The sequence below is a fragment of the Watersipora subatra genome, chromosome 7, assembly GCF_963576615.1.
Source record: "Watersipora subatra chromosome 7, tzWatSuba1.1, whole genome shotgun sequence".
Classification (NCBI taxonomy): Eukaryota; Metazoa; Bryozoa; class Gymnolaemata; order Cheilostomatida; family Watersiporidae; genus Watersipora; species Watersipora subatra.
This window is the reverse complement of record NC_088714.1, coordinates 49,056,858-49,083,439: the sequence shown is the minus strand read 5'-3', so window position 1 is coordinate 49,083,439 and position 26,582 is coordinate 49,056,858. Positions and strand designations below refer to the sequence as shown.

At 36.9% G+C, this 26,582-nt stretch overlaps 1 protein-coding gene across 1 annotated transcript in view; it reads right to left on the bottom strand.

The window, feature by feature from the left end:
- The window catches only part of LOC137401233 (titin homolog), a 48,182-nt gene that overhangs the window by 5,651 nt on the left and 15,949 nt on the right, over positions 1–26,582 (bottom strand). The window contains exons 7-20 of the mRNA XM_068087645.1: positions 19,753–19,906; positions 19,506–19,561; positions 15,712–15,895; positions 14,052–14,107; positions 12,830–12,911; positions 11,577–11,620; positions 10,459–10,673; positions 7,469–7,604; positions 6,892–6,983; positions 5,851–5,941; positions 5,598–5,697; positions 4,811–4,924; positions 4,431–4,582; positions 196–421 (exon numbers count right to left, since the gene is read on the bottom strand). Of these exons, the coding sequence (XP_067943746.1) occupies positions 196–421; positions 4,431–4,582; positions 4,811–4,924; positions 5,598–5,697; positions 5,851–5,941; positions 6,892–6,983; positions 7,469–7,604; positions 10,459–10,673; positions 11,577–11,620; positions 12,830–12,911; positions 14,052–14,107; positions 15,712–15,895; positions 19,506–19,561; positions 19,753–19,906 (1,702 nt within the window). The remainder of the gene's footprint in view (positions 1–195; positions 422–4,430; positions 4,583–4,810; positions 4,925–5,597; positions 5,698–5,850; positions 5,942–6,891; positions 6,984–7,468; positions 7,605–10,458; positions 10,674–11,576; positions 11,621–12,829; positions 12,912–14,051; positions 14,108–15,711; positions 15,896–19,505; positions 19,562–19,752; positions 19,907–26,582) is intronic.

The window sequence follows — 26,582 nt, the reverse complement described above, 5'->3', positions numbered from 1 at the left end:
TATGACTGATGCATGCTGAAATTTTTGGATAAATTGTCAACTTTACATTGCTGTCAGGAGCAGCATATCATCGTGAGCTTTCCAACAATGTAGCAGCTTAAATGTTACTGATTTATTTACTGATTTTACTGCTATTTTTATATCAATAAATTTACTGATTTCATCAATAAATTTATTGATAAACGTAATACTTACTGATCAGGTTCAAACTCAAACCATCCGAGCTGTAAAAAACACAGTTCAATCTCTTCTAAAAGTGAATTAGTTTTCACGACGAGCCGTGAGACTCTGTGCAAGAGAAGAGGAAGAGAACTTGTTTTGAGCAGCCCCTCACATTCATGACAAACGAGCGCGAGAAGTCTCTTGAGTGTCTCGTATCTGTAGGAGGGCATGAGGTCTCCGGTCAGCACGTCCTCAAGCACTATACCAACATACAAATACCATGAGGTCTTCAGTCAGCTCCTCCTCAAGCAAAACCAACCTATTTTATTAGCTCTTTCACCAAACAACTAATTTTTTGCCGAAACATAATTAAAAATTTGGTGAAACCTAATATTTGACAATGGCACATTTAACCTGCCATAACTTTTCAACCACTTTCAAAGTCTATGAAAAAGATTTTGGCACCGAATGAAGCAATATAAAATTTTACATCTTCTGATGCCTTGAATACAAGTCTATAGATGTGTTGCTAAATGAGTTTGGACACTTTTTCAATCCCTCCCCCTACTACTGTTAGAAATAACTATGTTCCGAGACAGACGAGTTATCACTGTAGTTTACAGCATTATTATTATTGTTAAAACTAAAATAACCAGATGCACTAGTACTATTACACAATATATAATCATCAAAAGTCTATTGATTCACAATTTATGAAGCCTCAGTAGCCGTAACAATAGCTGTAATACATCTGACACAGCTGGTCATTGCAAAGAGGAAATTGCGATAAAAAGGTTTTTGCAAAACAAAACGCGGGTCAGTGTAGGCTGTAAACATGTTTTCTATCGACTCAAGTGAGCCAAAGATGATCGTTTCTTTACAGACATGAACTACATGACATGAAAGGCCAGTTATAGTTAGCTACTCACTAATTAGATTTTTTTGTATAAAGCCTACTAAAGCAGTACCATGCGGCTCTTGGCAGGCAATGAGTTAATACTGAATAGTTTCACACGTTTGCAGCTCTGGATTCATGCAAATATCAAAAGTAAGCCACAGAAGAGTGGTTTTACCTCCTACCACTGACTTGGAGCTTTTTGCTCCATAGACATTGTTTCTCACTTTGCATGTTTAACTGACAGAGCAGCTTACACAATTTTCTTCGCATAAATGAAGTTCCTTCCCACTCCCTTCAGTTGCAAACTTAACAAGAGAACATCGACTTATAGGTTGGTATCTCACATTATAATTGAAGTTTTAGTTTAAAATCTATATCGATTTTCCAAATCTGATTGTATAGCAAAGCAAAAGCACCCAATCTTCAACAACACCAGCTTTGCCTAGCTATATATTGTCATCAAACACTATACCTAGCTATATATTGTCATCAAACACTATACCTAGCTATATATTGTCATCAAACACTATACCTAGCTATATATTGTCATCAAACACTATACCTAGCTATATATTGTCATCAAACACTATACCTAGCTATATATTGTCATCAAACACTATACCTAGCTATATATTGTCATCAAACACTATACCTAGCTATACTATATACTGCCATCAAACACTATACCTAGCTATATACTGTCATCAAACACTATACCTAGCTATATATTGTCATCAAATACTATACCTAGCTATATATTGTCATCAAACACTATACCTAGCTATATATTGTCATCAAATACTATACCTAGCTATATATTGTCATCAAACACTATACCTAGCTATACTATATACTGTCATCAAACACTATACCTAGCTATATACTGTCATCAAACACTATACCTAGCTATATATTGTCATCAAACACTATACCTAGCTATATACTGTCATCAAACACTATACCTAGCTATATACTGTCATCAAACACTATACCTAGCTATATATTGTCGTCAAACACTATACCTAGCTATATATTGTCATCAAACACTATACCTAGCTATATATTGTCATCAAACACCATGCCTAGCTATGTACTGTCATCAAACACTATACCTAGCTATATATTGTCATCAAACACTATACCTAGCTATACAGTGGTGATACAAATTATGGAACCGCCTCTAATTTTCGTTACATAGCAATGAATTCTGAGTTGTGTTTATTTTTTCTACAATCAAAATTTTACATAACTATAAAAAATTATATATCATTTGAATCGTCACAATGTTGGCTTTTTGATAAACTTAGATTAAAACCACATTGTATATTCTATAAAAATATTATTAGAGGTTTACTGAAAGCTGTCAAAGTGTTACTGTACAGTTGTCATTTCTATTAAATAGTGTCCGACCAAAAGTCATTAAATAACAAATTTCTTTTCTTTGAAATAGCTTTTATTGTGAACTAACTTAAAGACAGGGTTTGTAGCCTTGAAAAGAGCTGTTTTGGTCCTTAAGATGATCAATACTTGGTTGGCCAGCCTTTGTTCTCAATCACTGCTCGGCAGCGCCTGGGCATACTATCTGTCTGCGTCTGAAGCTCTTTAGGTGTCACTATTCGATGCCAGGTTTGCACAATAAGCTCCATCAATCTTCATTTATTAGATGGTTTGTCTTTAGTTACGAGATTGCCTATTCTGCTCCACAAATTTTTAATTGGGTTAAGGTCTAGTGACTGAGCAGGCCAAGTCAGCGTGTTAACGCTATTGTCAGCAAACCACTTATTTGCTCTTCTGGCTGTGTGGCATGGAGCATTATCTTGCTGGAACAGCCACTCTCTATCAAACAGACTTCTAGAAGATGGTATCCTCACACTTTGTAGTAATCCACAATATTTTTCTGCATTTGTCATACCATCAACCAAATGTAATCTACCAGGACCAGCAGCGGAGAAACAACCCCACACCATTACTGAGAGGGGATGCTTTATTGTAGGTAAAATACATTCTGGTTTAAACTCTTCACCAGGACTCCTTCTTACATAATTGTTGCCAGAGTGATTTTGCACAGTAAGTGTGCTCTCATCGCTGAATAATACTGCTCTCCAGTTTTCTGGTGACCAATTCACATGACCTTTCGCCCATTGTAGACGAGCCTTTCTTTGTCGAGATGATAACAAAGGTTTTCTATGAGCTTTACAGCCTCGTAAGCCATTATCTCTCAATGATTTGCAAACATTTGATGGTGCTAACTCTGTACCTGTTGATTCTTTTAACTTTTTGGCTAGCAGAGGACTGGTTAAATGTATATCAACCAAAAAAAGTCTCACTAGGCGTCTGGTCACTTGATCTGTTGCTAGCGTTTTCCTACCCCTACCAGCCCTTTCTTCAACTTGACCAGTTTCCTTTCATCTGCAGATTGTTGTAAATACACCTTTCTTAGAGCAATCTACCTCCCTTGCAATTTCCCTCTGCGATTTCCCTTGTTGATGAAGGTGAATTATTACAGCACGTTTTTCTTTCGTGAGATGTTGAGGCATGATGATGAAGTTATTAGAATGACTTTTACTGAGAGCAGAAAGACTTTTCAATACTATTTAGGTTATGTTGCGTAATGCACAACGTCTCACTCAATGCAATTGTTGTCTTAGATGATTGTTAAACTGGGCAGATCAAAGAATTTGGAAATTCTAGACATCATTCACCAGACTACTGTTTTTGAAAAAAATGATTTGTTATGAGACACCCTGACTAGTTGGACTATTAACTACACTAGCGATGGAATTATGTTTGGATGCAGAAAAAAATTAAACAATGCGACAGCTGATAAAATTTCCTTTCTAATGATATATAACTTTTCATATCTGGACTGAATATAACTAATATGAGAGCCATTACAGCGCATTATGTACTAAAACTCAAAGGCGGTTCCATAATTTGTATCACCACTGTATATTGTCATCAAACACCATGCCTAGCTATGTACTGTCATCAAACACTATACCTAGCTATATATTGTCATCAAACACCATGCCTAGCTATTTATTGTCATCAAACACTATACCTAGCTATATATTGTCATCAAACACTATACCTAGCTATATATTGTCATCAAACACTATACCTAGCTATATATTGTCATCAAACACTATACCTAGCTATATACTGTCATCAAACACTATGGTGCATGATTGCAGAACTTGCGTTCATGAAGCTTCCTAAAATTCAGACAAGGACAAACAGCCTGTCTAGCTGAAAGTGTGAAACAAAATGCAGCAGATAATATCTGATGTGAAAAAGGAATGTGAGAATTATTTCCCTATTATTTATGAACTTGCACATCCTCTCTCATTGGCTAGCCAGGAGAGCTTACCCGCACTGAACTTCTGAAAGAGCATGCTCCCTAGTGATTCAACAGTCAGAGTTAGACTCAAGCAGGCTATGTTGAATTGGGTTCCTATGTGAAACTTGAATGTTGTCATTTCAACCTGCCCTGGATGGGGCTCGTATGTCCACAGTGTGAGTCTAACAGAAAAAACACAGCCAATCAGATACACAAGTGACTGCAAAAAACCGATCAGATACAAAGAAGATGATAAGTAACTAAACAACCACAAAGGGGACTAGAAAGTGCGTGGTTAGCAGAATCCAATACAGAGATAATTAAAAGAGAAAGTAATAACAGACAGCCAATAAGAAATGAGGACATCCACTACTGTGACGAGGATATGTAGATGTGGGGGGTACACTAACTTTTCCATAAGAGCAAGGTTAGCCAGAACCTTGTACATTTCTTTGTCCTTCTTGTTCCTATGCTGGTTTGCATCCGCGATAGCTCCAAACTTCTGCTCCATCAATTCAAACATTCTGCAACAGAGAACCCGCCAATGCACTAGATACAAAAGTTATGCATATATACCAGTAGTTTCTCCATGTATGTTATACATTGTATGATGTCCAATATTATTGAGTAATACCTTCAGCTACCTCCAACAGCCCTCACTTTTATCATGTATTTATTGCGGACTTTTCAGTTCAAAGCATAAGTACGCTCATCAGTGAGTCATCAAGCGAGAAGAGGTGAAGAATAGAGAAGTGTGTCTAACAAGCACCTGCCTAACCGAATCAGGATGCCATACTAAGTGTGAGCCAAAAATATCACTGCAAACATTTACCTCCCTGGGAAGTCATCTATTTGTAAGAAGTTATCCCTTTGAGAAAAAGCACTTGTTATGAGAATGGAAAAAGCTAACAACTATCTCAAACTAACACGAGATAACCTCCTATTCCTTAACACAATGTCTTTCCAAACAAATCACAACCCAAACATTGAAAGCTCAGCTAAACAATGAGATACTTCAACAAAGATCAAGAAAATCCAGCAAACATGTCATGGCCTTACCGCATTAAATCCAATTATTACTGATCAATCTTTTTTTCAACACACTGGGTCGTTTATTAACAGGTGTCTGTGCTTTCTGACCACTTCTATGCATTTTAAACACTGCCCCTTGACAGCTACTACGTGGTTCATACTTACTCTTGCGCAGCTGCACATTTCGCTTGTTTGTCTTTCACCTGTTGCCGCTTTTCCTTTACCTCCTTCTGCAGCTCAATCAGTGACAACTTTTCATCAAGCTCTGTCAAAGCATACGACAAAGTGACTAGCTCACTCGGTATACATACGAAGAGACTAGATAATATACAAACACATGCAAATTAACCAGTACGTTGACTTGCAACCTCCGACCTGTACCTAATACCTCCAACTTGCATTTAAAACTATGACTAACCCTTTCTTAGCTGAGCAATGTTTTCTTCAGCCATTTTCAACTCCTTTTCTGTTGGCTCTGACTCTGGTATAACCTCAGTATCTTCTAACCACTGCCAGAGAAAACAGCCGAAGGTTGACTAGTCAAATATGAAACTCAAACAATAAGCCAACTAAGAATTGCTAGTTTATGAAGAGAACTAGGAGCAGAGACTACCCATAGTGTAGTAAGTTGTGAAGAGAACTAGGAGCAGAGACTACCCATAGTGTAGTAAGTTGTGAAGAGAACTAGGAGCATAGACTAACCATAGTGTAGTAAGTTATGAAGAGAACTAAAAACATAGACTACCCATAGTGTTGTAAGTTATGAAGAGAACTAGGAGCATAGACTACCCATAGTGTAGTAAGTTGTGAAGAGAACTAGGAGCATAGACTAACCATAGTGTAGTAAGTTATGAAGAGAACTAAAAACATAGACTACCCATAGTGTTGTAAGTTATGAAGAGAACTAGGAGCATAGACTACCCATAGTGTAGTAAGTTGTGAAGAGAACTAGGAGCATAGACTAACCATAGTGTTGTAAGTTATGAAGAGAACTAGGAACATAGACTACCCATAGTGTTGTAAGTTATGAAGAGAACTAGGAGTACAGACTACCCATAATGTAATAAGTTATGAAGAGAACTAGGAACACAGACTACCCATAGTTTAGCAAGGTTTGGTGTTATTCTGTATACACATGTACAGCACATTTTCGTAAAAACTCATCACAAAATCAAGTATTGTGTTGATTTTGACAGGTTGCTCAAACTTAACCATGACAATGTATGTGTCTGTACATAGTCTGAATGAACTGCTGGGTTTCAGGTAATATATAATGTAAGTAACTGCATAGTAGATCAGTTAACAATTTACAGGAGTATATTTGCAGTAAAAGAGCAGCAGCAGTGAATAGTTACTGCACATTACAAGTCATAATACACTGTAAAATTACTGCGTACTGAACCATAACCCCGCATCGCAGATCCGATGCATCACAAATCTGGGTTAAACGTGTAAATACCTGATCCTCATTTTCTGTGATAGTCAGTGATAGAGAGCTCTGGGTGGTGGCTGGCATTCCAACCGTATCTTCGCCCATAACATCACAGCCCGCTAAAGTCAACATGATGAGACATTAAAGAGTTAGAGGTTTCAGTCGCTAATAAATACAGGATAAGCATTCACAAGTGTTTAACACGTAGAGAAAGACTAGCATGAAATGCTGACACGCTAAAAGGCATTTAACCTTTCAAAGTGTTCATTTTAGCACAAATGAATCAGTACAAACAATTTTGGTGCAGAGCATTCCTAATCTATTGAACCTGTCTCACACCTGACTTCCTAGCTAACTTCCTATCTAGCAATAAAAAAGTAATTGTTTTCGATTCATTTATCAATGGGCAAAAAGTACAACCATAACACATCACAACTCATACCAATGTATAATATGCAAGGTCAATTTTTAGAAACTCAAGGCGTATACTAAGTGAAGAAAGACAACACTCAGTCAGCAACCATAATTTAATACATAATGGTCACACAAAAACGCAGTGAGAAAACCAGATCTACCCACATGTAGAGGGAACAGATATACCCACATGTATTCACTCGAAGAACATTCGTAGCTTGTCTTTCGCTCACACTTTCTGTAGAGTCTTCCTCACGCAAGGCAGCAGTTGACCTGGCTGTAAGCACTGGGGCTAAGAACTCAACTTCTGAGAAAGACGAGACGAACTACAAAGAAGAAATAGCAAGCCTAAGGAATAGAATTGTCTCTCCCAAGTAATGAAAGGTGTGACACGGGCAAAGGTAACAGAGTTTGTAAAAATGGTTAGGAACTAGAAATTTATTTTAATTAGGAATTCTTTCCAAAACCTTTACACCATATTTCTTGAAGGTTGACTTGCAACAAAATTCACATTACAATTATTTGATAGGAAAAGATTCACCATGTCTTACTCTGTTGTGTCGTAGGTGCAAAATATGTGGAAATGTGATTATAAGCTCTTAAAAGCTCAAAAACGAACAGAAAATCGCAGCCACACGAGACCGCCGTAGTTTAGATTCTCTTTCCAAAACGGCTCAAATGTGATGTAGTTGTGAGAGATGGTTTCTGTTTACACTTTCATGCAACCTTATTCGTCGAAATATTTTCACAAATATACTTCACGCATTCAATAAAACCATGTCTATTGTTTTTACGAGTCTGTTTTATCGTCATCGTAATGCTTTCACTTTAGCAGTGATATCCTATAACTTACCGTAAAAATTTGTTTAATTTTTTAGCCTTAGTTTGAAGGAGTACATATCATTGTCTGATAATCATGACGAGCCTGTTGGTCACCTGTGATAATCAAAAAGTGCTGCAAAAATGATTTTCAAAGTATTGGGTCACATGATCAGATTACGACTTGCCAATTAGACCAAACCGAAAAAAACTGTAAAGTAGCGAGCATCTATATTTGATACGGGGTCTTCGGTGAAACCCGAAGTGTTTGTCATAAACTAGTGTTACGATAAGTTTTATATTAAGCTTTTTATGTGCCTTTCAATTCACGTGAGAACATCACGTGACAAGACAATAACCAAATTTCATGGTTACGTCATCGAAATAAGAGATTCCAATCTACGGCGGCTTTTCGTTTTTGAGCTTTTAATCACATTTCTACATATTTGGCACCTTTAACACAACAGAGTAAGACATGGTGAACCTTTTGATACCAAATAACTGTAATGTGAATTTTATTGCAAGCCAACCTTTAAAAGAATAAATTTGATGGTCAACATAACTATGTGTGTGTTGTTATCAAAACCAACTTTCTTGGAAGCTATGAAAAGGGAATCAAAGTCTATTTTGAGCAATTATGAGCAACAGTATATTGCAGTAGCAAGATTTCAACAATGACAAGAATTCAATGTTTACTACATTTACTAAATTTTCAGTCAAACTTTCTGAATAATCCCAAAAATAGCAGAAACAAACTGTTTAATTGTTAGAAATCCAAATGCAGACATATTTTTATTTTTTTGCCATAAGCAATAAATAAAGTATGAGGTATGCGGAACTAATAAAGCCAAGATGACAACACTTTTATGCTTCTTAGCATAAACAACACACTATGTTTAGTTTTGACAAATGCTGAAATATGTGGAAAGTTCTTAATGCTTCAAAAGTGCAAAATTCTCATTCCATAACTGGAGTATATAGTTATAGCTATAATATATAGTCAAACTCTGACAATGGAGGTTAATCTGTTCCTATATTTGCTTCATTTTTTAGCGAATATTTCTATATAAATACACATATATAAATAAATACATATATTTATAAATATATAAATACATATCTATATAAATAGATCAATTTTTATTGCATTCAACTTGTTCCGCAACAAAAAGTAATTTAATGATAAATACTTCAGGTACTCACATATAACGGTGAAACAAATGCATTATTTAAAAATACGTAAGATACTAAATATTAAAAGATTTTATGTAAGAAAGTAAAACAATAAATTATGTAATAATAGTATAGAGGCTTTGTTTTTCTTTTTACCTTAAACGCGAGTTTATACTTGACGTTTAGTACAAGCAAATGCTGATGTATCCTTAACATTAGAGAAAGGTGAATGCTGGTGCATCCATGGCGATACAGGACACGGATGTATGTAGGTTGAGGCGCTGATGGAGTTGTGTTGTGAGTCTAACTTAAATCACATAAACATTAAACTAATGTCATTCACTTATACTGTTTTTGTATTCGTTATTTTTTAATGTTTGCCAACATTTCCAAAAATGTTTGCCCACATTTTACAACAAGTTATCGATTAAGTTCTACGAAAAACATTGTTTTTTCACTACCATCACTACTACAACTCGCTTATATTTTTGTAGATAAGTGATTTTAAAAACTGAAAAAGTAAAAGACCCCAGTTAAATAATACTAAGGCACAATAAAACTAAACTATGTGAACGAGAACTGAGCGCATGTATGCTGATTTACACAACTGCAATGATTTGAGAAACTTCTGACACCACATGTTGGAAATTGGGCAACTGCTTCATGTCGAGACATATATTTGTTTAAACCCTATGGCAGTGGTTCACAACTACCTTGGAGCCATGGACCCCCTGAGCACATTATCTAAAAGTCACGGACCCCTTTATAAACATCATATTATATGGTGTTTATAAGAATGCATTGTAAATTGAAATGCTTTATTTTCCATGGATCTTAGTATATCGCTGAAATTGAAGAGGGAGAGAGAGAATTTTGTGTTTGCTGGTTAGAGGTTTTGTTGTTTTGTACTACTAACCAGAAATCAGGTACTATCCAGCGATTGCTGCACATAAGTGATAAAAGTCTGGACCCAAAAACCTAACAGAAGCCTACTGAAGCCACACCATATGGCTCTTGGCCAAACGCAAACACTTTGCCGAGGCTCCACATGGCACTTGGTAGCGAAAGAATCAAAGACGTGTGGACGAATTCTGCCAATGATAGATCTATGTACAGCAAACTAGTCAGTTGGCGAACCAAAGTCATTAACTAGTTTTCATTTATCTCACGAGACAAGCAAACACACACCTCCTCAGCTGTCATCTCAAGGTCATTCTCACTCTCACTGGTAGAAGATTCTGCAACTTTTTTCCATTTCCCTTTTGTGCTAGCTTTAGAGCCACTCGTGTGCAAATCGGAAGTAGCCTTGGGTCTCACTAAGCTTACACAAGTAGATGGAAGGGGCAACATTGAAATATGGCAGGCATCCCTTCGTCCCAGTTCCACAGTGCAGTCCTTCATAGCTAAGATAGGAACAAGATATATGGTATTGATTTCTACTTGTGAGAACTGACTTAAATCAACTAAATCAACTCTATCATTGAGAGTAGCAAAGTTTAATTACTAGCTGTTGTGGCTTGACAAGTCACTGTAACAAACACAATTCTGTATTGAGAGGATGATTTCTAACCCTCCGTGTGATTAGAGTGCCCATAAGATATCTGGAACCTAACAGCATATCCCTCACAATTATAAGAAAATTAGGCTACAACAATTTTAGGCTTGATTGGGCACATGATATCGGAGTTGGGTAGAATTTATTGTTGGTGGGTAAGTGCGTAACCAGTAAACAGCGTAACAGATTAATTTCATAAGTAGCTTAATGACGCAGGATAAATGTTCGCCTTAAAACAAATGCGTTCAGTGTGTTCCATAGCAGTTTTATTAGATTTGTTCAGTTTTCTGATAAAGTGGTTATGGTACTGATCAGTTATCAGTTAATATGACATATAGAGGATAACTCCAAATGTTTCAAGTTAGTAGGACTAAATGATCGCTAATGGCATACCCATCAACACCAGGATCTTTTTCTCGCACATAGCCAGAGGGAATCCAAATGCAGGTTAATCCAGTCAGATTGGAGTAACAAGCGAATTGTATTTGTAATGAGCACACCATTAAAAGAGGTAAGTTGTAAAACTAAAAAACACTTAAGAGAGAAGCAAAAAGTCACAGAAAATTGGCTCGCCATAGCAACCACCACCATAGCAACCACCACCATAGCAACCATCACCATAGCAACCACCACCAATAAAAGACTACGGATGACTTAAAATGAAAGGTTGAGTATAAACCATGTATTAGCAAAATAATCAACTGATCACACAGAAGTAGAAATATCCTACATATATTAACATAATACTTACAAGCAGAGTAGGTCGTATGCAGTTGCTGAATACAGTCACTTTTTCTAAAATGAAGTAATAATGCTACCAGTAATAATAATACGACTGTCTGTGGTACACATTCGAAAATCACCATAGCAACACTAAACATACCGCTGGCAAGCATTACCAACTGTGAATAGTTAGTAATATGAAAATGCAGACATTGTGCAAGGCATAGAATTCTTAGGAGCGAGCTTCGAAGAACTAGCAGCAAAAGAGTCACCCGCTTTACCACTCAGTGAAAGTAGTTTTCGCTAGTTACACAGGCCTAAATGCAGCTAATTGTCATACAACGTTGTCATGTATTCACCATCTCTGCTGTCCTAGCAACTTTGATCTCTGGTCTTAATAATGCTGGTTGGGTTTGTAGTAACAGAAAATGGACACTTTAAAAAAGCTATAAAACTTAGCATAAAACATGAAGCTGGATAAGACGTCGAGCAGTCAGAAAATGCCAACTTTTCCGATCAGGACGAACATAAATACTTGTATTCAATATCATCTTATAAACCATGCCTTTTAACAGGCCAGCAAAGTTCATTCTCAATTCCATAGTATGGTGCAACCTGTCTATAAACTGCAAAAAAACGGTTTTAAAAATGAGATTTATATAAAAAATTGAAGACTGTTCAAATTAAACCACTATAACAACCGAATGTGTGTGAATAAATCACTGAAAACAGCTGACCAGTTGGCAGATATTATCAAAACAGTCCTTCCACAATTACCTTATTTTAAGGCATTAGTGATGATACCTGGAAGATATAAACTATTTCAATCCGAAACCAGGGTTCTCTACAGATAGGCAGACTGCTCCCACCAATTTTTGCTCACATCATCTAGTTAAACATTTCACATCCAAGTGTACACGACTCCAGAAGTATTGCAAATATGACTATTCGGCAACTTGCGTTTCCCCTCAGAAATTGCTGCAGGAAAGCTGCTATATCTTATGTCCAATTTGTTGTAGACCACTAAATAAATGGTCATCGAAAAGCTGAGAAATTTCTTTAAAAGCTGATGCAGATCTTCTAATTTCAGTTACAATTAGTTGGAGCTATGAAAAATTCTTTTCAATTTGCTACACTTGAATGCATTTTTGAGTTTTATCAATATAGGTATACTTAACAATGTTGGAGAAAAACTCATTGTGCTGGTTCATGTTTGATAAAGTGTAAAGCACAAACTGGATTTTTGAGAAAAGCAAATGATACACACACGCCTAAATTTACCTGGGTTTCATTGGAGATTGGGAACCAAAGGAGGGAACGGATGCATTTGCTGAAGCCACATGAGGCACCACCTTCGAGGCATCTACAACGGTGTCAATATATGGAGTTAGAACAGTGGTGTGCAAAATAAACTGGGCTCTTTGTGGAAAAACTAAAATTCTCATTTACAACATTGTTACTTATCGTGAATTTAGCAAATAGCCATAAATTATAATACATTAAATTAATCCTCATTTTGTCTTGATTACAAATATGTAAACCAAACAGCTGTAAAATTATTTTTTGAATGGTTATATAGGCTTAATCATGAACATTTTATTTTTTACGATTGAAGATTACAATCTGTACAAATATCATCACACCACATACATTTTTGTTTGCATATTTCAATTCATATACATGTCATTTTGTATGTATATGTTGTTTATGTTGTATATGCTTGCACGGTAATATCAAGCTTTCAACGTTTCAAATTGCCAGCCAGAGTACTGGCAAGATCAGGTCTGCTAATGCTCTCAACGCTACAATTTGGATACGGTTTGAGGGCTAAACACTGCTGCTGTTCTTTAACAACCTAACACATCCACAGAAAATAAATGAACACATCCTAATCTATAAGCATATTTTTGCGTCAAAATGACAAACTTACATTAAAAACTTGCTTACTTAATCAAGAAGGAAAAGTCAAACTCACCTTATTCACCCATAACAACATTTTAAATAAACTATTTGAAAACAGCTTGCTATTGTGTAAGGAGCAGCTACCATGAAAAATTATTGGGCAATATAGAGGGCACTGAGGCATACAGATCTACAGAGAAGTTTCTATGCTTTTCCTGAACGGTGATTCACGCTTTTCCTCAATGGTGATTCAAATAGTCTTAGAAGTTCATTTAGTAACTCGTAATCCAAGTGGAAGACGAAGATTTTAAAATAAACCTCACAGCAAAAACAATTATAACAACAAAGAGCAAACAACTCCAGACCTCCGCTATTTACTCAACTATTTTGAAAAGGTCACAAAAAGATATTATTGAAATTTTTTTAAAGCCGCAGTTTTGCGTTATATAGTACATTTGAACACTAGTCTAGTGACATACGTAGTAGCATAATGATGTTAGGTAAATTATAAGGACAACTCTTAATACCCATGAATTACATCTCCATCTTAGAGACAGAGTAATTAAAATAACCATTGCGCTAATAGAGGCGTGATTATTACCTAATGTATTGGTGGTTGTTACAATAGAGCTCGACGATTGGCTCATCTTCTTGTTCCTGCAACAAATGTGCACAACTATACATGAGTAAGTCCAACTGATACCATCCTTAAAAATCCTGTTGTACTACAATCCAATCCTTCCGTCTACACCAACATGATAATTTTTCAAATCACCACATAATAGTAGAGCCAAAACTTTGGGTATGAATTTTCAACCTATGGCTTTGAAAATTTCTAGAAACATTACAGGGGTCAGAATTATAAATGAAGATGTTTGCAAAAATGAGACTTACAATAAAAGATGAAGCTAGTTTAGAGTTCCGATAGTCCGGTGTTTAACAAATAGTAGGGCATTCCCCAATGGAGTGAAAGGCTACGTCAAGGGACGGGGGCACGTTTGACCTCAAAAAGCAAGTTTTTACTTTTATGTTTACTGTGCAAGAATAAAGAACAATTGCATCTCTACTACATGATGGGACAGTAGTGCTCACATTGTCAGGGTGTGCGCAACAAGCAAGTGCTCCGTGGTGTATGGGTTTTGTTTGCACTGAACAGGTAGTGGAGAGAGCCAACCTTCACGTGACACCATGGGAATATATTTAACAGGGATGAGGGAGGCGGAGATAAAGAGCAAAACAACAATAAATGCCCAACATAACCTCTTCGTAAAGAATGCCGTTATTACTGTATCAACTCAGTTTTTTACATAGAACTCAATGCATGACATAATTTTGTATAATGCAATTGTTTTCAGGGTAAATGAGTTTATTGTTAAGATTTTGGACTGTGAAACAAACTGACTTCTATGTAGCGGTTTGTCTGCATGACGCTACAAAACAAATCGAATAAAACCATATCATGCAACAAACATTCTTTTTGTAACTTCTTGATCAAATGTACGTGTGTGTTTGGCTAGTGTACAAAAACCACTACAAATTCAACAAGCTAGCTGCAACACTGGGTTGTTTACAAAATACTAGTTCCTTAACGCTTTGAATAATCACTCAGTTTTGAGATAAAGCATCATTTTTACTAACAAAGCACCGACTTAATATCAACAACAGCACAGAATGATATATTGTAACAATCGCGAGATTTGACCATCGACTACTAACTCCACCCATACATCTCATACATCTTACTTTATCAAAGCTGATAATCAGGGAAGAAGAGATATTATAAGAGGTATTATTATATTATGAAAGGAGATGCAAATGGAGTTGGTTTCTTATTGCCTTTGCAATAGTTTGATAATAGCATCACTAAGACATTCACCCAACTGTATGTAAGGTTGGCCTATGCATTCAGTAATCAGTAGACATAAGCAATGGCATCCAAGAGTAAGCATATACAACTAGTCATCTTTTTGAAATGCTAGACAATTTTGAGTCAGCGAAAGATTATTCATGTACGCGTACAAAAAACTAAATCAAATGGTCAGAAACTTAGTGATTACAAAAAGACTCTGCTGCCTAAAATGGTGTTTTACGCCATCTGAGCTGAATATTTTTCAACTGATTCTTAAATAGGAGCAAGATAAAACAATTACACGCCAACTATAAAATTGTTTTCAAACCTCATGAGCATAGAAAAGGGATATTTTTGAAGAAAGGAATCATCTACACCTAGTGTTACATAAGAATAAAACAACTATTCATACCGAGTCTTACGACGTAGGTTGTATTTCTTCGCACTACGACTGATTCCGGTAGTATCCATCAAATTAGAGTTGGCAGTCCTTGACACACGGCCACCATATTCAGTGATGTCCATGTCTTCGTCATGGCCTTGACTGCCCCTTAAGATCGTCATCTCCATATCAACTGCCTCCAAACCAGTTTGTTCTGAATGAAATTATTGAAAGTCTTTAGAAATGAAACATACTCTCAACTTTCACCTTTTGCCACAATTGCAAACTTGCGATATTTGCTAATTTTATTTTTAATACCATATTTACTGTAAAACCTCTATTTGAACTCCACGTCTAATAGAACACCATCATAGAACGGTAGAAAAATACAGCGCCACCCTTTAATTAAACATCACTTCCATTTGACCGCCAGTTTAAAGGTTGACTTGCAACAAAATTCACATGACAGTTATTTGATATCAAAAGATTCACCATGTCTTACTCTGTTGTGTTGTAGGTGCAAAATATGTGGGAATGTGATTACAAGCTCTTAAAAGCTCAAAAGAGAACAGTTAATTGCAGCAACACGAGACCGCCGTAGTTTGGATTCTCTTTCCAAAACGGCTCAAATGTGACGTATTTGTGGTAAATGGTTTCGTTTACACTTTCATGCAACCTTAGTCGACGAAATATTTTTACAATTATACTTCTCGCAGTCAATAAAACCATGTCTATTGTTCTTTCGCGTCTGTTTTATCGTCATTGTAATGCTGTCACTTTTAGCAGTGATATCTTATAACTTACCGTAAAAATTCGTTAAACTTTTTAACCTTAGCTCGAAGGAGTGCATAATCATTGTCTGATAATCATGACGAGTCTGTTGGTCACCTGTGATAATCGAAAACTGCTGCAAGAATTATTTTCGAAGTATTAGGTCACATGATCAGATTACGACTTGACAATTAGTTCAAGCCGAAACAAAACTGTAAAGTAGCGAGCATCTATATTTGATACGGGGTCTTCAGTAAAACTTGAAGTGTTTGTCATAAACTAGTGCTACGATAAGTTTATATTGAGCTTTTTATTGGCCTTTCAATTCACGTGAGAACATCACGTGACAAGACAATAACCAAACTATCATGACTACGACAGAGAAATAAGGGGATTCCAATCTACGGCGGCTTTTCGTTTTTGAGCTTTTAAGAGCTTGTAATCACATTTCCACATATTTGGCACCTACAACACAACAGAGTAAGACATGGTGAATCTTTTGATACCAAATCACTGCACTGTGATTTTATTGCAAGTCAACCTTTAACATTCTCTAATCTCTACAAACCCATAACGAAAAAAGATCAGAAGTGTCCAACCATATGGTACTAATAATAACTCAATTACATCAATAACAATTAACTCTCCTTGTTGCTGTAGTGGTTGTCATGACTTTAGTGATAATGTACCTGAGATCAATCATTACTATCATCAGAACTACACTCTGATTCAAAGTCAGCAAGGTCTAAATCTGATCCGTCGTTTTTAGATTCGTCCATAATGTGGTTTACAATCTTACCCGAAGACTTTGAAGCATTTTTATCAACGATGAGAACACTCTTCGAGAACACCCTACGACGTAATAGCAGTCATAGTTTGGGCATACCAAAGTCAGATTTTCAACTCCAAAGTTTTCAGGTTTTTCTTAAAAGCTTTGAAAGCGATACCATCTGAATAATTAATAACGGTATCCGGCTAATATTAATTACGCAAAGTAGTACCTTTTTCAAATCGGTCTGATGCTTCGATGCATATAGAAAAATAGTTCTGCAACAATGCTGAGGCCCACGGACCTAATGAAGCTCCATCTGAAGGAAAGTGCAGCAAAATAAAGGCAACATCAGAATCGATTCACCCGTAAGGTTTATCTTCCTAAAGCCTGACTAGCTAGTCAAAAACAGTGCAGCCATCTATTGAAACGTCACCTCTAAGAATAAAATGCTGGTATAAAGAGAAGGGTTGAGAAATAAAGCACCATAGCTTACAATTAGATGATTTACGCAGGGTTGAAAGGATTTTCCCGGAATAGTAATTACCGCTAGAGAAAATACAGTTTTTGAGCAAGTTTTTGCTTTGACATACATGTAAACTTTGAGATAATATGCATTCTCGATGGCCACTAACTGGTTAAGTATACGAGAGGTCAATTTCAAGAACAGAATCGCACTGCCTTTCTCGCTGAATCAGTTTGAAAAGGTTTTAACAAGGCCAGCTGAAAGTTACAGTGAAACAGAGGGTAAAAGCACCAAGCCGGAAAAAGATAATAAATTAAAACGAAAACAAAATTAAATTCAAGTAGAAGATTAGAAGGTAGTTTTCAGTGCGTGTTTAGTAAACTAAATTCATTTACGTTAAAATCAGTTTATGTTATGTTGTGTGGCATCACAAAAGTCTAGTGTACCAAAGTTGCTGTCAAATCTGTCTCTCACCACCATTAGCCAAAATGCCTGTGTTGAAAGTAAGAACTCCATACAGTACTGCGTGTAGTGATGTTACATATGATTTCAGACCATAAACATTAAATAGGTATTTGATACCTAACTAAAAACATCTTTTCCGTCAAAATATCCTGGTTTTAGGTGGTTTTTCCATAGTATGGGAATAAATCTTTTTGTGTTTAGTAATGTTGTACAAGAGATAGTACTTTGATATATGAGATAACTGACATACGAGCTTAGTCACAAAACGCATTAAGCTCGTACATGGAGGTATGACTGTATACATGCGATGATCGACAGCACAGCTGAGCTTGTCATCCACCATTACACGCCTAAAATTTAAATGCTGATTGCAAAATCACCAGTCGAATGCAGCTTTGACATTATTGAACTTTCTGACAGATGCAAAACATATTTAAACAAGTTCTCAAAACATCTGATAGTGAAACCCGGATCATCGTGATCAAAATGGTTCATCTTCAATATAGCGACGTTGAGCCAACAGTTTAACGATTTTTTACCACTCATAATTTTTTTCAACCAACAGCAGTCATTGATAGTATTGCCTATGTATTGATAGTATTGCCTATGTATTGCCTATGTATTGATAGTATTGCCTATGTATTGCCTATGTATTGATAGTATTGCCTATGCATTGATCTATTTTTTTCATCTTCTACGTAAATCTCAAAGTCTGTCGTCGTTCAGTCTGTCCAGCAATAGCTATTAAAACCTAGGAATGAAAGATAGCTTCGTCCTGAATTTGATCTTGGAACCTCCCGTTAACCAGGCGATATCCTAACCAATTAAGCTATGCGAGATGCAATGGATTCATTGATCGATATGAGCCGTTATCTCGGATGACATACGCGAGGCGACTCTGCGTTACGCAACGTCAATATAGCTTGCTCTCACGGCTCTGCTTAGTAAGTTTAGCAATATGGAGAGTAACTTACTCAAATTAGTCATAGGCAATGTGCCAGGCTAATGGCAAGTGGAAACCAACTACTTTACCTGCCACTGTTTATAACCTGTTTTTAATACCCGTGCAATGCCAGGAATTCAGTAGTACTAAATAAATGAGCCCTTAGCTTCTACCAGATCAATCAACTTTGATCTATTAGCTACTATCGTGGGGTCACATACGCATAAAATCAGTAGCTCATCCAGGTCATCAGTGACCATGGTTTTAAAAATCTGAATCTAAACAGGATAAATAAAAATACAAGACCAATCGTGGATCAAACCTCTTTAGTGCTAAGATTCTCTGTCAGACAAACAACGCTGTTAGCCCAGACACAGAATGTATTAGACAGTGAAAGCTGAAAATAATACCTGATGTATTACTATTGGTTCGTTTAGAACTGATTGATCGGCTAGTCTTTTTGTTCCTACAACAGAAAAGTCTGACTAAACATAAGTTTGAGCAATAGTCATGTTTGTGATGACTCGAAAATGACAGCAAAAAGAGAAAAGTACAAATCAACTTTAGCTAGAGATTTCAGAAGCACAGAACAGATGAAGTCCCTGACCAAAGAATCAGTTACAATGAAAGTGCCGCCGAGGCATAAAACACCATTACCCAGTGTTCCGTTTGGCGTTGACCTCCGAACACCTGACGAGTCCAGTCATTTCCATAAGCAGAAGTTCAGAGCTGGCTGACGCTTCTTCATCATGAGCCTGGGCACCCATCACATTTGTCATCTCCATATCCACCTCCTTCGAACTATTTAGCTCTGGATAACACCGCTAACGGTTTAGTTATGCATGTTTCAGCCAGCTGCCTTTCATGAATATAGCTTAAACATATTGTACCATTTTTCTGCATAGGAAACCCTGACATACAATAAACAATCTCCATTGCTCAAATTACATGATAGCACAACTCTCTGTATGCTAAGAACAAAAAAACAGTTCTTTGAAGCATCCGCCTTGTTTAAATGGAACCCACGCCCAACGTGAGCATTTTATTGTTCAAGGAAAGCTTCTCATGTTTGTTTTGTCAAGAATGAGTCTGATAAAGCACAGAGATTTCCACTGTTGCCGAGAAATCGGTTTCTATTTAGCAGTTCGAGTTAGCATTTATACTGTTTGACAAAATAGAGCCAAACCTCGGTTTTTAACAACATTTAAAAGGGTGTCAAAAAAGCAATTTGTTTCAAACTTGAAACAATTTTACACACTATAATTAAGTAAAACATTTGAATATGTTCCGAGTCTACAAAATCACTTTAATTTTTTACTATTTCACACCATCAACTGAACATACAAGCAATAAGAGGGCAACTAATGTGTATAATACAGTAATGTCTCATAAAAAATCTATTAGTAGACTAGATTCAGTTGAGGAATGTACTGCTCTGCTGTATCAGTAGCAACACCTGCCACACCTCATTTTCTTAAAATCCTGTGGACTAAATCTATAAAAAAATTGTAGAAATTTACCGTGTGTTATTTAAATACAAGATAAACACAACAAACATTTCTTATTGTTTGTTTTTACCAATTTTAACATAAACATTAAAGTAGCCAAAGCAAGCCTACAACAAGGGTCCGCTGTAAAAAAACTTATGATAGACTACAGTAATCCTAGCAACTGTATCCTAACAAAAATTGAGCGAGATAGAAAGCATAGCAGAAACATTTTTTGCCTTCTATTCTGCAAACTGATTGCAAATTCTAAATGTAAAAATTGAAAAATTACAGTAAAAGTACAGCAGGGTATTAAAAGCTAGTTTCTGATAGGACAAAACCTCTGAAATTTTTTTTTGAAGTTTTAATGAAAGATACAATCGCAGATTGCATCAAAGATTGTATGCAAAAATGGCACATCTAAAAACATTTTACTCGGCTTCTTTCGGTTTGGTCTAAAGCCAATTTTTTGGTCAAAGTGGGAGACATAAAAAACTCAAATTTTTTGTTAACGATGTGGTTGCGCCAAATTTGAGTTGATAGAAAGAAAGCATTTTTTTCTCTATCAGTTGATATGTTTGTTTGTTGTGTTAGGCGATCTCATTGTCTAGATATTTGAAGATTTAAATCAAAAAAATCTGATAGCGGTAAAAACGCTCATGCCAAAAAAACATGCCCCGACTTGCCCAAAATGATGTCACGCATGATTTATTTGTCAATATATCTCGTATTCACATCGGCTATTTGCGATAAAAGTCTAGTCCTACGCGGCTCTATTGGCATATATTCTATTTTGTATTTGCTCATGTTAGCTAGAATAAAATTTTAAATCCAGCTACAGATACATCATTATGAATGCTTCAAAGGCCTCAAACAACGAAAATTGGTCTTACTCACTTTCTCCAAATGCTGTGTAAACATTTGAGTACCGACTACCAATTCTACCAGTCTACAATAATTTTGTCAAGCAAACTATGTAGAATAAGGTCTTTGTATCGGCACAGTTCCATCGCTACCCACACTAACGATATGGGCTATTCCATAATTATTGACGGGACATTTGCAAAAATGTTTTGTGCTATAGAAGTAACCTAAGCTGTACTAGTATTAATGTTGAAGCATGATTCTGTAGAGCTTTTACTCTTCTTCAAAATACTGTATAGTTTTCAAACATAGCTCAAATAGTTTTTGAGTTATGCTGGGTGAAAGGTGTAACTGACGGGACATCAGAGGATTGGTGAATTGGTCTGTGCATCATAACAACTGTAAAACCCTGTGAATTGGTGTATGCTGCTCAACTTTTTAATTAATGTACATCAGAGTCATAGGTGTAACAACCATCTGGTTTCATGTTTGTATATTAACCATTTCAGTCATACAAGCCTCTGTGGAGGCTTGGAGTTGTCTGCACACAGTCCTCCTAGCCTCTGTAGAGGCTTTAGTGTAACTCTATTTGGCATAGACTAATTTCAGCCTTTGTCCAATCCAAATGAAGTCTTAAAGTAGCCAACCAATAAGAAGAGATGCTAAGCTTCCCTTATTGGCTAATATTGAACCATGTTACAATGAAAGTTTTCTGAGTAAAGGCCAATGAAAATATACGGAAGGAAACTCACAACTACGCGGCCATTTTTGATTGTTGAAAGTTGTAACATTTTGAAGTGCTGGCTTATTTATGGATTTTTCTAGTGATTTTGAGTATGGTTCAGATGATTTTGTGGACAATGCTACTGGAGCTCATCCTAGAACAAGGGACATTGTTTTTGATGCTGATACTGGTGATGATGACTCACAATTAGGTGCTGATTTCGACTCGGATTCAGATTTTGATCAGCTGGACTCAAATTCTACTAGTACTGCTACTACTAGTAGACCTACTAGTGCAACTGATACTGGAGCTGCTAGTACTAGTACTGCTACCAACATTTCTACTGGAGCCTCTGGTGAAGGCGGTAGTTCAGGAAATCTGGCAGCACCAGGTTATCTGGGATTCATCCTGTCTGACTTGGATAATACCCCAACACCCACGTTCGACTGGCAGCCTACTGAGAAAGTAATGTTCAGCCCTAACTTTGACCCAGCTGCACCACATGGACCAACAAGAGTAATGCCTGCTGATTCAAAGCCAGCTGACTTCTTCATGCTGTTCTACGATGAGAAACTTTTACAATCAGTATGTGATTTCACGAACGAGAATGCTGCCAGACGAAAGATAAGCGAGAGTACCATCCACAGCGGTTATGGAAAGTGGACTAAACTCGAGACAGACGAACTCCGAGCGTTCTACGCGCTCCGAGCATTCATAGAAATGTTCTGCAAGGATAAGCAGCGAAGTATCTGGAGACCGCAGTACGAGCTTCTCCAGATGCCTAAAGCTTCAACTGTCATGTCATTACGACGGTATGACCAGATAAAATGTTACCTGCATTACTGTAATGAAGAGACGTCAATTCAGGATCGTAGCCATCCTGAATACGACAGACTTTACAAAATCAGGTTCCTCATCAACCACATGAAAGAGCGATTCACAGCAGAGTACTCTCCCTCCCAGGATCTGTCAGTAGACGAGTGCATGATTCCTTTTCGGGGTCGCTGGAGTGGGAAATGTTACGACTCCTCAAAGCCAATCAAAGGGGGAGTGAAAGTCTGGATGGCGTGTTGTGCTTCCAGCGGATATGCACTAAACCTAGATGTCTATTCTGGGAAGGACAGAGACTTTGAGGACTTGACCACAGTGAAAAACTCTGCCGCAGTAGTACTGAAACTAGTTCAAAGTTACTGGGGTCGAGGCTACCATGTAGTTACTGATCGCTACTACACGTCACCTTATCTTCTCCACTGGCTACGTGAGCTTCAGATGTCTGGTACTGGTACATGTATGACCAACCGAAAGGAGTACCCGAAACAGCTAATAGCCACCAAAGCGGAAGCTCGGAGGTTGGAGCAAGGGGATTCTAAGTGGCTCCAGTGTGCGAAAGCAGGAATTGTAGCAACCCGCTGGAATGACAAGAAACCGATCTACTTCCTGTCAAACTATGTCAGAGCTGAGCTGTCTGAGCCACCAACTGTAATCCGTAGAAATAAGAAAGGTGAGAAGCTGACAGTGAAGGCCACACCATCCGTCATCGTATACAATCAGATGATGGGTGGTGTGGACCTCAATGATAAAATGGCAAGACTCGATCGCTCTCGAAAGTCATATAAGTGGTACACGCGAATCGACCGCAAATGCTTTCACTGGTCCCTGTACAACGCTTATGTGCTCTATAAGCATGGCCAGGAAAAGCCGATGGAATTCAGAGACTTTGTCCTGCAGATACTGACGACATGGATAGGTGAAAAGTCATTCTCTCGACAGTCAACTAGGACAAACACACCAGCTGCCACTCCAACAATCCGGAGATACGTCTAGACATGAGCAAACTACACTGTCCCGAGTGGCCTACTGATGGGTCAAAAGATCACCGCTGTGCAGTCTGCCAGAAAAAGTACCTGATAGAATCGCAGCAAAATCCAGAGAAGGCTTACAAAGACTTACAACACAAATCAGTCAAGAGTTCAATTCGGTGTGAAACCTGCAACGTGTACTTGTGCATCAAACGCGGTCAGACTGCTGGAAAGCGTACCATACCAGAGTTCAGTATTGGAAGTGAAAATCTCGAACATTTCCTCTTTTTTTGCAACTTCGTCAATCCTCTGTTATGTTTTCAGTCATGTCATAATAATAAAAATAATGTCTTTGAAATCATGTACCATTGTGTTTTTGTCAAATTTTTATATTCACCAAGTTTGACATTCTATACATTCTTCAGTAATTGAGCTACAATTTTGCTACTTATACCATTAGAAAGCCCAAAGATTTCTGATTTGAATGAATATAGGTGTTCTTATAAGAAAAGTTACTCCCAGATGGTCTAAATGACAATATTGTAAAATGAGACATAAACCTTCACTCTAACAATGAGAATGGAGAATAATTAGATAATTGCTTAATGGCTTGGGGACTGAAATGGTTAAACACTACGTTCACTATGCTTGTCAAAAGATATTACTGATGGGACGTAATAATGTTACTAAAGGGACACTTGTGGAAAACGATTCAATTTAAGCTATGAAATTGACTGTTCTCAATTATTTTAGTAGAGAAAAAGTGTACAAAAATGTGACGATGTAAATTGAGTTGTCTATTGACAGGATAAACAGAAATTGATTTAATTCCAAAAGAAAAAATTATTGGTAATGTGAATACAATGAAACGATGACAAATAGCATGTAATTATATTGCAAAATGAATGAAACACTGAGAATTGGCCTATTCGCATGTGGATTGTCTTGGTACAAATTAGACTTATGAGCAGTTGAAAAAAAAATCTACTCAAGAAAATCGAGTTTTTCAGTAAAGCAGTATTGGCGTCTGGCGTTAATAATAGGGCAATCAATGACTTGAGTGATCGCGTCTTTGTCGACCCAGCTAACATCACTGTCCTTCACAGCATAAACCCCAGTAGTAGATAAATTTAAGCCGTCAGAGAAACTGGCATTCGTATTCTGTATCATCTACACTGTTTACGAGGCCCAGGTACGACTTTATCGACTTCTTACGATTGAACTTTACGACCACAAAGTCTCCGGGTCTGACTACAGTACATTTGTTAGTCTCAGCATTGTTAGTTTGAGAAGTGCGTGCGGTGTCAATCGTACTTCCACTGTCTGCAAAGCGCGGGAAGGAATGTGTGGAAATTGGCATTCCAAGGCTTACTCGACTGTGGGTCTTACTAAATTCCGTTAGCTGGTGGATCTATGGAGTTCAGGAACTCAACAGAAAAAATTTCGTGCTGATGATTGGCTAATGAAGCGACCTTATATTTATCGATCATGGTTTCTTTTCAGCTGTATCACTAGTGACATCACGAAAGACGCACCCGCTGGAACGTGAGCTTTTTAAAAGAGGGCCTCATTCAAACGCATATATCTCTGGACAGGGTTGGTCTAGAAAGACAAAAATGGCATCAACTTGTAGCTGATGTTTTAGCCTTTTATGGGTCTTAATTTCATTAAATCGACCTTTTTAACGCAACCACATCTTTAAAGATGTGGTTAAAGATGTGGTTGTGTCAAAAAGGTCGATTTAATGAAATTAAGACCAATAAAAGGCTAAAATATCAGCTACAATTTGATGCCATTTTTGTCTTTGTTAGAGATGCCCGGATTCTAATTTCACCAGCCGATTCAGATACCAATTCGATAAACCGATTCTTATTGAAAGATAATCTGATTCAGATCTTTTGGATTGCATAGATAATTGTTAATTTTATTATGCAAATATAAATATAATGCAAAGAAAATATAAATATTGATGTATTATTTGTTTGTATTTATGGAAAAAAGATATACATGTATATACATTCACATCCTGCCATACCGTGCTTCTAGTAACAAAACAGTGCATGTTTCTTGAAATCTGTTATTAATAATGATAACTACTGTTAGTGGTACAGCTTTATCTGTGATAATGAAGTCTCTCTTCTACTGCTGAACGAACTGCTGCTCCTGTACCTGTTTAAAGCAAAGAAATGTTTCGTTTAATTACGCTAGTGATTCAATTATCTCAGTGAGGCGTCTTTATTTTGTATAGCTAACGATGTAGCCCAGTCGTGTTGAAGAAAAACTCACTTGTCACAGATCATGGAGGACAGGCTAAATAACAATAAGCCACTGAGGTTATTTTATGCGATACAGATGATACATCATATCGTCAGGACCAAGAGAGAGATAGATAACTTTATGCATCAACTGCTCAAATTACTTTCGTAATGCTAGTAAATAGAAACATTACACCGCATTCTGTATCTTATCATTGTTCTTATGTACGTGATTGGCTGCAATAAATCATATCGCTGTAATTGGGAAATACCGCACTTTGTGATTACGCCCTAACTAAAACCAAAAGATTCCTCAGCTGTGTGGATGTTTATTAGGCTATAGACATGAAATAGATTG